Below are 12,266 nucleotides of genomic sequence, written 5' to 3' on the forward strand. Positions count from 1 at the left end.
AAGTTTAGCCAAGAGCCTTAGGGGCGGATACGTGATTTCTAAGAGGCGAGCTTCTTCTCCCGGCCGAACTCACGAAAGGGGGGTCTCACGGCCTCCCGCTATCGGGGGACTTCCCTTGACAGTGTCTATGCACAACTTGCTGTTACAGTAATATGATAAGTAATTTTATTCACTACTGGAGAATTTTGTAATAATTTTTTTATATATTTTTGTTTTGACACATTGATTTCATGATACATTTGGGTTTAATATTGATAGGACGCACAACGTGCGCCAAAATGTCTCGGTTAAATTAAAACCTGCCCTGAATTGGCGAGCGGAGAGCGATTCCGGGCGGCGTGTTCGCACGCGGCGCTATCCACGTCGGCCCCGCGCGCTGTCCGATCGGCTTGATTGAACGGCAGGATGATAAGGGTGGATAATTTTCAAAAAGACCCTTCAATTTGTTGGTAATTTGTTTTAGGTCCCAATACAATACGGTCCTAAGTTTTCGTTCTTACTTTTAGGCCCTTCACAAGCATGAAAACTTTATACGAAGAAGAGAAAAACCCCAAAATAGAACTGCGCTCGAAAAATCGAACAGAAAGGGGCTCTTTTGAAAAAAATGAACACCCCAATCGGTCAATCCTCCTCCCCACCGAAACCCTAGCCAGCCACTGCTCCCATGCCGTCCTCCCTTGCTCTCCCTGCCGCTGCCTCCTCCCCCTCCCTCCCCTGCTATGATGGCTCGCGGCCCGAGCCTCGCCGCGCCGCAACTGTCCGCCCACCGATGCCTCTCGCTGGATCTGGCGAGCTCATCGGGGGAAGGGAGAAGGAGCCTGGGGAAACGCCGGCGGCGGCCGAAAGCAGTGCGGTGGCATGAGCTAGGGCTGGAAATCGATGGGACGCACTAATCTGGTCGCAGCGCAACACCCATTTGTGAGATCAGAGCTTGAGGTTGACGGCGAGGTGGTTGATCCCGGCTGAGGAAATTGGGCGGTCCGGACGGATGTGTAGAGGTAATTCTCCAAAGTAAACCTCCCCTCAAGTCCCAGCCACCTGATTGTTCTTGCTGCCATCCTCAAGAGCAATGGATCTAGCGAGTGGATCTGCCTGGAACCTTTTTGTTCTTGATGGCATTCTGAGAGCAATGCATCCAGCGAGTGGAGCTTTGCTTGCATTCATTTGTGCTTTGACGCCACTCTGCTGGTATTTAGTGAAAAAAAAAGACATGTATACTGTCTTCCTTTTCCCCTACCTGTTATGGTTTGTGCCTGAAATGGAGCAATCGATCTGGTCAAAAATGTTTTACCCCCCGTAATGATCATTCTGCTGATAACACTGGGTTTCAGCATGGTTAGGATGGATCAATTTGTTGCAGAACAGCAGATCCATCACCAAGCAGTCCATTGCCATCTCCACCCTGGGTTACTTCATTCTTAGTAGCATGTTGCCATCGTCATCATGGGCTCCTTCTTTCTTAGTGCATGTAGATTGGAAACCCGTTGACATGCTCGCAACGCAGAAAACTTAGCACCTCTGGCTCAAATTAGAATGGGAAAAGGTGGTGGCTGCTGGACTATCAATTGACTGGCTTGCTATATTTCTTGCAGTTCTGTATAACCCAGTGGTAACTTTAGGTTGCACAACTTGAAACTATCTAGCAATCAAATTTAGTGGCTTTTTACGATTTACTGTCAAGTGATAGAGACTCCCATTGTCTGACCTTGTACTGAATATATATGTCTCTTTAGAGCTGCAAATAGGGATAGCATTTGTTTTTGCTAGATGTTAATCATAGATTTGCATGGTATGCAAATTGTGGTTAACATCTTCTCTTGAAACTAAATTGTAGCTGTGGCTTTTCTTCCTTGCCATTCGTGTTATGGATTGCACGAATGAGTGCTGTAGATTTTTTTTTTCGTGCCTTGCCATTCATGTTAAGGATTGCATGAATGACTGCACGGCTTTTTATTCTTTCTGTTGTTGATGCACTAACCTTAGTTTCCTTTTGGCAATGATTGGTTCATTAGCTTCAAAGGGTTTAGGTGGTATGACCTGCTGGGAAAAAGATGAAATTTGTCACTAGCAAATACCTAAGGTAAACTGTGATGACTTCTTTCTATAGGATGCAAATTTGGGAGGTTGTGTTCATGGATACAAATTTTTATTTTTAACTACCGATCCAGGCAAAACTAATATGGTTTGCCACCCTCTATGGACAGGTATTAAGTTGTGGTGCAGTCAGATTTGTAGCTAATCAGGGGATGAGCGACATTTTTCTGAATCAGATTCATTCATTGCAATATAAGCTTTAAAGGGCAATATAAGCAATTTCGTGCTAGCTGATGATTAGTGGATGGTAGCAATGTAGTTTAATTTCAGAAAGAAAATGAGTGATGCATAGGGAAGGAAACCTTTTGTTCAAAACAAACTTATATCATTAGATTTCTCAAGACCGTGATGTTTTGTGTTTTGCTATTCATTGAGCATTTTAGCTTAAGGCCTAATTTTAATAACCCAATTATGACCGACTTTGCAATTTTGCATTATTAGTTTTATTGTTGCAACTATATTGGGTAAGTAATCGCCATTATGTTACACTTCTGCTTGGATTGGTTCTCATGACCAGTGGCAAAGCAGCAGCGAAGATGCGGCAACGAGACCAACAGGGGCGAGATTGGTGGTGGGCATCGTATATTATTGGACATGCACTTTATATACCGTATATATATATGGTTGTACACAACAGGTTCTTTATGAGTAGAGATAATGCAATTAATTGTCAGTGTATATATGGCTATATCAATTTGCTGAACTTCGTTGGAGAAGCTATATATTTGCTGTGCTGTTTGAAACATTGCTGATCACCCAAAAGGTTGTCTTACAAGCATAAACTGGGATGTATAGTATATGCTTTGAAACTATTTTGGTCATTTTGTTTATACTGCAATATAATGTTATTTGTATTAGCGATACAGTGTTATGAATTTATGATTGTTATCAATGATAATCTTTAAAACATAACAGTGCTTCATGTTCTACTCTGCTTGTGATTTTGAACAACTGTGCTGATTTTGTGGTTATGTGATAATGAGGGCAATATTTAGTGTCATCCATAGTGTGAAGCATGTTATTCATATATGTGGTAAGCAATTGACTATCTTCATTCAGCTCTACAGAATCAACTCAAGGGTGCATTATATGCAGTGGTAGCAGTCCAATCTTTTTAAATGGTGTTAAAGAAAAACGCAATCAGCCACTATGCCCTGCTCTATATATTGAACATGCTACTATGCTATGCCATCTAATCGGCCGCTATATTTTTGTGGCATATTTTGTTGCGCCGTATGGTTTTGTCTAATCTTGACAAGTGTACTGGCTGCATATGGCATCTTGTTGGAGAAAATCCCTTGTATGCCCATGAAAACTCATCCAACCCTCGAATTTTACTCAATCTCCTCTGTACCCCTCAAATTTCGCTTTGATCCCTTCCATGCCCCTCCTATTAGGTTTCCGTTAGAAATGGTAATCAAACCGTGTGTTGTATTGTCAGTATTTTTAAAAAATACCAAAATGCCCCTCCAACCCTAAGTCTTATCCTCTTTTTGGTCAACCTGCCTCTTATCCACTCGACTCGAGCGGCCTCCCGCGCCGCCGGCTTGCAGTAGCTAGCGCCGCCGTTCCGCCCCCCTCCGGCCGCATGCACCACCCTCCCGCCTCACGCGTCGTCGTCCAGCCGTCTTCTTCCTGCCACGCGGGCGTCGCCCTCCAGCCGCGCGCGTCGTCGTCCAGCTGTCCCGCCGCCCTCTCGCTACGCGCATTGTCGTCCAGCCGTCTTCTTCCTGCCGCGCGGGCGTCGCCCTCCCACCGCGCGCGCCGCCCTCCCCGCCGCGCACGTCGTCGTCCAGCTGTCTTTTTCCCGCCGCACGGGCCGCCGGCCACCGCCCTCCCTGGAGCAGGAGGAGAAACCCCAAAGGAAGTTGGGGATCTCATCAGTTGGGGATCATCTAGCCGGTAAGTTAATCATCTTCTTTTCCTGTTGGTTTGTTGCACTTCTTATTGGGGGTGGATCTACCATACCTAATCGACGCGTGAGTATCCCAATGATCTGCCTCTCCTGGAGCTTCCTTGCAAGCGCTTGGAGACCAACAACACTGCCTAGGCCTAGGGCACTTTATTACTAGGAGTTCAGCGACATTGTCCAACCTCTATTTGGAATTTCCCATGCATTCCCCGCGCTGTTTGTTGCAAGCTTGTGCTGTTTCTAGCATCGACAAATTTTGGTCACTCGCATTGCCTTGGCAAGAGCAGCGCTACAGCCAGTAGCTGAAGCTAACAACAGCCGAGACGACAAGCGCAGCGTTTTTTCCCCTAATGTGTTAAACTATCGAATGATTTAGTGCTTTAGCGAGCCCTGTTTTTTAATTATCATGGCTGCTCCAATAGTTACACCAATAATGGCATACTCTCCTAGGTTAGGCAAATTTCTTTATTTCATTCTACATGGATTTAGATCAGTTAGGTATATAACAATTTATTTTCCAGAGTCAAAACTTTCATTTCACTGAGGACAATAGTACATGGAACAATAGCTCATGTTCAAGTATATCAATTAGGTAAGTAATTAGATCAAGAGACATAGATCAATTATGTCAATTTGCTGGCATTATGTTGTTCTATGCAATTTATTCTCAACTCTCTTTTCTAGATCAAGATCACTTACTGGCTCTAATCAACCTGAGCCATCTAACATGTTGTAGCCTTGCCATGTATTGGAGATAAAACACCTACCGTTGCACCAAAAAAGGTGAAGAGCAAAACAAAGGGAAAGCCATCACGTTCTGGTACTCCTGATAGCCCAGCTATGTGCACAAGGAGCAAAAATAAGAGTCCTGCAATGGGCACTAGGAGCAAAAGAAAGCTTATGGACTAAATCATATATATGGCTTGCTGATTAGGTTTTATTTTGGTACTGCCATTTCTCTTGTGGAGGCTGCTGGGTTTTGTTGTTGTGATGCCCTGCAAAGTGCTCTAGTCATAGTTGATATCTCATTTCGCTATTGTAAGGATTGCTTTCTCATGAAATGTCCCTGTTATGGACATACTATTATGGACCTTATGCCATTGTGCTCCTGATGTATGGAATGAATAGTTGATTTGGTTCCTGCACTACTGGGTATGGAAATGGAATTGTGTGTGCATGATATGAACTGTTATGTATGGAAAGGATTTTTTGTATGTCTCTATAGTTATGTATGAAGCTATTGATGCTCTTATTGTACTAGAATCATTTTCTTGTACAGAGGATCCAATTTCTTCTATAGAGGAAACTCATGCATGTTGCTTTTCCTCATCCTATTATTTTTCCTAAACAAAAAGATATATTACATTTTTCAGTACCACAATAAATTTGTTATACACTCATTTAGCCTCAAAATACACATTGTTCAGTCACCGTTTGTTTTATTTTTTTCAATCTAGCTGTCGCTCATACGGAAGATACACATTGCTCACCCTATTGCAGAAGGGTATTTTGGACATTTGGAACCACACTTAACTGCCAAATGAAGGAAACCTAACGGGAGGGGCATGGAAGGGATCAAAGCGAAATTTGAGGGGTACAGAGAAGATCGAGTAAAATTCGAGGGCGCATGTAAGGGATTGGATGAGTTTTCATGGGCACACAAGGGATTTTCTCATCTTGTTGTGTTACATGTGTACTACAGCTAGCCAATATGGCTGGCAATTTTTGCTCTATATAATGCATGTAAATACTCCCTCCATTTCAAAATGTTTGACATCGTTGACTTTTTAGCACATGTTTGACCGTTCGTCTTATTCAAAAAAATTTATGAAATATGTAAAACTATATGTGTATATGAAAGTATATTTAACAATAAATCAAATGATATGAAAAGAATAAATAATTACTTAAATTTTTTTAATAAAACGAATGATCAAACATGTACTAAAAAGTCAATGGTGTCAAATATTTTGAAACGGAGGGAGTACCAATTACCGTTTAAAAGCGAAATGGCATGTTGACTAGTGGTTACAAGAGTCTCAGTAGCACCTGAGATCTTGGGTTCGACTCCTCATGGGAGCGAATTTTCCAGGATTTATCGGCGTCGTGCTTTCAGTGGTAGGCGACGTATCCATCGACAGCGAGGCGTCTGTGGTAGGCAACGTACCCGTCGACAGCGAGGCGCCTATACTGTGATGCTCATAGGCGCTAGCTTTCAGTGGTATCTTTTAGTGGTAGGCGACGTACCCGTCGACAGCGAGGCGCCTGTACTGGGTAGAGGTTTGTGCGCGTGCGTTGTGAGTGCCTGTACTGTGTAATTCTCAAAAAAAAATTGCCGTTTAAAAAAAATAAAAAAAGGGGAAAATTGGAACCATGCCATTATAATTTTGCAAAATTTGAGATATACCATCCTGACCCACATGTCATTGACTCATGTGGGTCCTACATGTTATTGAGATACCGATGACATATCTTAAACTTTACAAAATTATAATGGCATGGTTCCAATTTACCTTTAAAAATATTGTTTAACTTTCATGAAAAACTTTTCTCTTTATTTAGTTATTAGTTCCCTGATAGTATTCCATCTAGGCATGACATCTACAGACTACGTGCAGGGCAGGGGATGAAGGGAACTAGGGAAGAGTTAGCTTCGTCGGACTCAGACGACCGGGCGGCGTCGCTGGCGCGTGGCCTGCCTGCTGCCGGCGCCGGGGCGGCGCGTGCGTGGAGGACCTGTGACCGGGGACGGCGGGCTACGTCAGCGACACAACGCGAATCATAGCTGGAGGCCCAATAAGCTCCAAGCCAGGCCCAATAATACAGTGTGCGTTGGATAGAGCGGAGGGGAGTAGAGGCAGAGCCGCAGAGGCGCAGCAGGAAGAAGACTAGAAGAGGGAGGGCGACTCAGACGACGACGACGAAGGAGTCGGAATCGGAGAAGGAAGATGCCTTGCCTCAACGTGTCGACCAACGTGAACCTGGATGGGGTGGACACCTCCGCCGTCCTCGCCGACGCCTCCAAGACCGTCGCCACCATCATCGGCAAGCCCGAGGCCGTACGCTCCTCCCCTTTTCCTCTTCTTCTCTACCCATACCCACCCTAGGTTTTGGCGTGCTTCGTTCTTCATGCTCCATTCCTAGCTTGCAGCTATCTTTTGGTGGATTGGCACCTTATAGTGGATTTATCACTCTTCCGTCTACTCGAGGAGGATTAGAGTTTAAGTGCCCCCATCGATCTTTGGCGTGTAACTGTTGAAATTGGGAATTCGATTCTAGTTTAGGTAGGAACTAAGAACATCTCCAAGTGCATAAATGCTCACCTCTCAACTAGTGTCAAATATGGTGATTTTCACATGGGAATACAGCCATAGGTCCACCGACGAAACTGGGAGAGGGCAGACCAAAGTTCTTATTCTTCTTGGAATTTAGGACTTCCTTTACAAATTTGCTAGTTATTTTGAGTAGCGAGCGCCCCCCCCCCCCTCCCCCCCCAAAAAAAAAAATCAAATACTCAATTTTTTGAGTTTTTCCATTTGATTCAGCAAATAGAAAATTATCTTTTATGCATAATCTCAATGTATACATCAGAAACTAAAATGCTTGTAAGCTGTGACATCTTCAACCACTTACTCCAGATTTTACTTTTTCAAAGAACATGTTGATTCGATGTTTGATGTATCAGAAATAGCTAGATTTTTTGCTAGTGGGCTGGAAAAATGGCAAATATTTGTTGTTACTTCAATGTCAGACTTGTCTTATGTAAAATTGAAAATTAACTTCAGTTTATGTTTTGGTCTTCTGTTGACAGCACAAAATGAAGCTATTTTGCATCACCTTTGTTGTTGACATACTAATCAGAGTGCTTAATGCTTTTTCTTTCCACAGTATGTGATGGTTGTTCTCAAGGGTTCAGTGCCTATGGCATTTGGAGGTACCCAGGAGCCTGCCGCTTATGGCGAGCTGGTTTCCATTGGAGGGCTGAACCCTGACGTCAACAAGAAGCTGAGTGCTGGCATTGCCTCTATCCTGGAGTCAAAGCTGTCCATTCCCAAGGGCCGCTTCTATCTCAAGTTCTACGATTCCAAAGTAAGCAGACCCCATTTCTTATTGATTGTTCATCCATGGGTCTTCATAAAAACCATACAGTCATGTTCTCATTGCATCTTTGCTGTTTGTTAGGCCCATCGTGCACAAGAACATGCTCAATGTTTGCATGCTTTGCATCAAGAATAGATCAATGTAAATGGGCCATCTGTTGTTTGTTTAATGCCAACATTTTGGCTTTTGCAGTTTAGTTCCTCTCTGTAGTTGACAATATCCTAGGCACAACACATATACTTTTCCATCCTAATTATGAGCACTAATAAATCTTTCTTTACGTAGCGCTCGGACTTTGGATGGAATGGCACCACCTTTTAGGTTAAATGGTATGGCTTCAAGAATCTTGGAACCTACTCCCTCCATCCCAAAATGTTTGACGCCGTTGACTTTTTTAAAAATGTTTGACCATTCGTCTTATTCAAAAAAAATTAAGTAATTATTAATTCTTTTCCTATCATTTGATTTATTGTTAAATATACTTTTATGTATACATATAGTTTTACACATTTCATAAAATTTTTTGAATAAGACGAATGGTCAAACATGTTTAAAAAAGTCAACTGTGTCAAACATTTAGGGAAGGAGGGAGTAATAATTCCTAATGCCTTGTTCATTGCCTATTTGAGGACAATGCAGTCAGCTGTATCAGTGTAATGTGTACTAGTCTCGAGTGAACCTGGAAATATGCTTCTGAATGCAACTTGGCATGCTTGAGTTGAGAGCTCTCTGTGTGTTTGTCTATTAAGGTTGTCCCTATATATTATGTTTGTGGTGGGTGCGACGACAAGCCTAAGATCAGTGTTTTAGCTGACAGAATTAACCAAGAAAGCCTTGCTGCAATGCGAGGTCATTGCTCCCTTGATCACAGGAGGTTAAGCGTTAGACATCTTCATTGGAGAAATGTGGTTTATCTTTCGCGGCTGCTTTTTGGTGCTAGCCTGCTAGGCTAGTAGAAACCACAAGTTAAAGGTTTGCAATTTGTGGTTATTGGTGGTAAAGTGGTTTGGTACTTGCATATCAAGGGTCTCTGTCAGTTTGGTTTGGTTCTTAAGCATGAAACTTTGCTGGTGTCTAGTTTTTGGTGTTGTGTTTGGCCCAAGTAGGGTGGCTTCGCTGCCTAATTATGACCTCTTCTTTGTTGTGCCTCAACAGGTAGAGTAGCCAATCTCTGCTCCATATTTTCTCTTGATGCATTGCCATTTCACCTAGGCAAATGCAAAATTCACACACCCTGATTGTTTGGTCCACACATACTTTGGGAGGTGTGCGTGCCTGGAAATACAAGGTGTGCGAGCAAGTTTAATAGGATACGGGCTCCAATTCATTAATAGCCAATTTATTAGCTCATTTATACAATAGTTATCTATAAGTATATACTACACCATTAATATATGATCTCATCTCTCATACATACACAACGTATTGGAGTCCGTGCTACAGCTGTCTACAAATCTGTAGCCACTTTCCTTCTCTCTCTTCTCTTCTCTCCTCCGTATGTGCATACAGTTGTTGACTTGTAGTCTGCTATTGTACTCGCTTTTATATGTATGGACAATAAACAATCAACACAAGAATCAGAATGATCCAACTTTGTTGTGTGTATTCAGCTGATAAGTTTATGCCTTGTTTAGTTGGCAAATTTTTTTTCCTTGCGTGTCACATCAGATAAACAGACACACATTTGAAGTATTAAACGTAGACTAATAACAAAACAAATTACATATTCCTCTAGGAAACTGGGAGACGAATTTATTAAGCCTAATTAATTCATCATTAGCAAATATTTATTGTAGCACTATATTGTTAAATCATGACGCAATTAGGCTTAAAAGATTCGTCTCGCAATTTACACGCAATATGTGCAATTGGTTTTTTTCGTCTACATTTAATACTCCATACATGTGTTCAAACATTCGATGTGACAGGTGAAAAATTTTGTTTTTGGAACTAAACAACACCTTAGAGCAGGTACAATAGCAGGCTATAAACCAGCTGCAAACATATTTTAAGGAGATAAATGAGGAGAGAGAAGGGCAGCGGGCTACAGATTTGTAGCCAGCTGTAGCACGGACTCTAAGACGCAGTGTGCGTATGATAGGGGACCAAGTATTAATAGTGTAGTATGTAACTATTGTATGGATGGGCTATTAGATTGGCTATAGATGAATTGGAGCTAGTAGTTAGCTATACTATTAAACTTGCTCTTAGGCGTGCAAAATGGTACATTAAAAAAATATATTAAAAGCGTAGCAAAAGGGCAAAATGGTAAAGTGATGCTGACCGTTGACTTGTCAGGTTGGCCGTTCGTGGGCTCGTGGCGTCTCTCCTAACCTTCGATTTCGATTTATTAGTTGAGAAATCACCACCCACACCCTCCCCACACCCACCCCCGCCATTTCTTGAGATTTCCTTCCTCTCTCTCTCGCGCGCGCACCCCGCAGATCCAGCATCGCCATGGCCGCCGCCTCCCCTCCACTCCTCCCCACCACCGTCCTCCCCGCCAACACCACCGCCACCGTCTCCCCTGCCCCCACCTCCGTCTCCTCCGCCGATGCCAAGCCTGCCGCCACGCGCGCCTTCCTCGCCCGCCTCCTCGACTCCGTCAAGCGCGCGCTCTCCGGGGCCCGCCCCTGGCCGGAGCTCATCGACCGCAGCGCCCTCTCCCACTCGGAATCCCTCTCCGACTCCGGCGCCCGCCTCCGCAAGAACCTCGCCTACTTCCGTGTCAACTACGCCGCCATCGTCGCCCTCTCCCTCGCCGCGTCCCTCCTCGCCCACCCCTTCTCCCTTGCCGCGCTCCTCGCCCTCCTCGCCGCCTGGTGCTTCCTCTACCTCCTCCGCCCCTCCGACGCGCCCCCGCTCGCCGCCTTCGGACGCACCTTCTCCGACAGGGAGACCCTCGGGGGACTCATCGTCGCATCCGCCTTCGTCATCTTCCTCACCTCCGTCGGATCCCTCATCTTCTCCGCGCTCGCCCTCGGCGCCGCCATCGTCTGCGCGCACGGCGCATTCCGCATCCCGGAGGACCTCTTCCTCGACGAGCCAGACCAGGCCAACGGCGCCGCCTCCGTCAACCTGCTCTCCTTCATCACCAGCGCCACCGGAGGCCGCGTCTGATGACAATCTTCCTCCTTGCGCATTCCAAGCAAAGGTCATGATTCTTTTTATATTATACCTATGAAACAAACACTATCATTTATTCATATGGTGATCGATGTAGAACAAAAAAAAATTAGGGGAGAATGATACTGCTATACGATACATATAAGAATTTGTCGATGATCTAGTTTTGTTTCCTTTTGCATTTTTTGATATATGAGAAACTTGAGAGCAAGAAGAGTATTTATTGATGCTGATATTAGTCATCAATCAATCCTGCCACAATGTTATTGGTTCTCTTATAAAATTCACAAATTTGTTTTGGTCTGATGGATGATTCATAAGCCATCTCATTATGTAAAGATGATATACATTAATCAAATGTTGTTGGATATGATATTTTGCATCTTCATTTGAACATTATACAAGGATGAGATTTCGTTTGCCTGCTTGTCGGTGGATATTATGCCAACCTAAACGGCTAAGAGCTCCTGCTGGCGGTAAACGTTAATCTCATGGATACTGCACAGAAAACTTTAAATTAGGATTAGGAATTTGGCGTGTTCAGTTGGGTGGGATCAGGAATCATTGTTGACGAAGGGGATAGATAGCTCAGGGAACTCATGAGGCCTTGCATACAGCAGCCACACAGACACAGACTTACATCTTTAGCCAGGTCTGTTGGCAAACCCATTTCAAAAGAAGATTGGGGAATGGATTCTAATCCCTTAATAGTTATAAAAACAGTTATATCTTTTTTTAAACAAAAGACATCTAGCACTTCACCAAAAATCAAATTCAACTTCAACCTATACATTAAGGGGGAAAAAGACAAATTCTGATATATCTCAATGTGTAAGTTGAGTTTGGACCTAAGATTTCGTAGGTTGGTATATAAATATATCATATGATTGTTGTAAAAAATTTTGAGAATTTTTCATAACTAAATATTTGGATAGGTTTTTGACAAACAAGGGATATCCCTTTGAGGGATCAAAAGAGTTTCCCAATGGGATTTTGTCTATTCACCGGTCGCCTGAAATCTTGTAATCCGTTC

General features: G+C 43.5%; 2 protein-coding genes and 3 long non-coding RNA genes across 7 annotated transcripts; all 5 read left to right on the forward strand.

Moving 5' to 3' along the window:
• The first annotated feature begins 610 nt into the window (after positions 1-610).
• LOC136354854 (uncharacterized) lies at positions 611-2,951 on the forward strand. The gene is made up of 2 exons (XR_010738713.1): positions 611-998; positions 2,612-2,951. It is a non-coding gene; the product is annotated as an uncharacterized lncRNA (long non-coding RNA).
• Positions 1,980-2,413, forward strand: LOC136354856 (uncharacterized). The gene is made up of 2 exons (XR_010738715.1): positions 1,980-2,080; positions 2,205-2,413. It is a non-coding gene; the product is annotated as an uncharacterized lncRNA (long non-coding RNA).
• A 679-nt stretch (positions 2,952-3,630) lies between the features above and the next one.
• LOC136354855 (uncharacterized) lies at positions 3,631-5,147 on the forward strand. The gene is made up of 3 exons (XR_010738714.1): positions 3,631-3,996; positions 4,528-4,598; positions 4,691-5,147. It is a non-coding gene; the product is annotated as an uncharacterized lncRNA (long non-coding RNA).
• A 1,726-nt stretch (positions 5,148-6,873) lies between these two features.
• On the forward strand, positions 6,874-9,716 carry LOC4351273 (uncharacterized). Of its 3 annotated transcripts, none has more exons than XM_015764162.3 (3): positions 6,874-7,065; positions 7,895-8,095; positions 9,263-9,716. In XM_015764162.3, the coding sequence occupies exons 1-3, from the start codon at positions 6,955-6,957 to the stop codon at positions 9,269-9,271; spliced, it is 321 nt and encodes a 106-aa protein (XP_015619648.1). In that variant the 5' UTR covers positions 6,874-6,954; the 3' UTR covers positions 9,272-9,716. The 3 variants fall into 3 exon arrangements, with proteins under 3 accessions (XP_015619648.1, XP_015619646.1, XP_015619647.1); XM_015764160.3 differs by lacking the exon at positions 9,263-9,716 and adding an exon at positions 8,189-8,831; XM_015764161.3 differs by lacking the exon at positions 9,263-9,716 and adding an exon at positions 8,393-8,831.
• A 754-nt stretch (positions 9,717-10,470) lies between these two features.
• LOC4351274 (PRA1 family protein B2) lies at positions 10,471-11,606 on the forward strand. Its single transcript, XM_015764158.3, has one exon. It carries the CDS (start codon positions 10,565-10,567, stop codon positions 11,225-11,227), a length of 663 nt encoding a protein of 220 aa, XP_015619644.1. The 5' UTR covers positions 10,471-10,564; the 3' UTR covers positions 11,228-11,606.
• Positions 11,607-12,266: the final 660 nt, after the last annotated feature.

Source organism: Oryza sativa, chromosome 12, assembly GCF_034140825.1.
Source record: "Oryza sativa Japonica Group chromosome 12, ASM3414082v1".
NCBI lineage: Eukaryota > Viridiplantae > Streptophyta > Magnoliopsida > Poales > Poaceae > Oryza > Oryza sativa.

Coding starts and splice junctions, on each gene's coding strand:
- LOC4351274 (XM_015764158.3), top strand. CDS start 10,565: ATGGCCGCCGCCTCCCCTCCACTCCTCCCCACCACCGTCCTCCCCGCC.
- LOC4351273 (XM_015764160.3), top strand. CDS start 6,955: ATGCCTTGCCTCAACGTGTCGACCAACGTGAACCTGGATGGGGTGGAC. Junction 7,066..7,894: donor TCATCGGCAAGCCCGAGGCC/GTACGCTCCTCC, acceptor TTCTTTCCACAG/TATGTGATGGTTGTTCTCAA. Junction 8,096..8,188: donor TCAAGTTCTACGATTCCAAA/GTAAGCAGACCC, acceptor GCTGTTTGTTAG/GCCCATCGTGCACAAGAACA.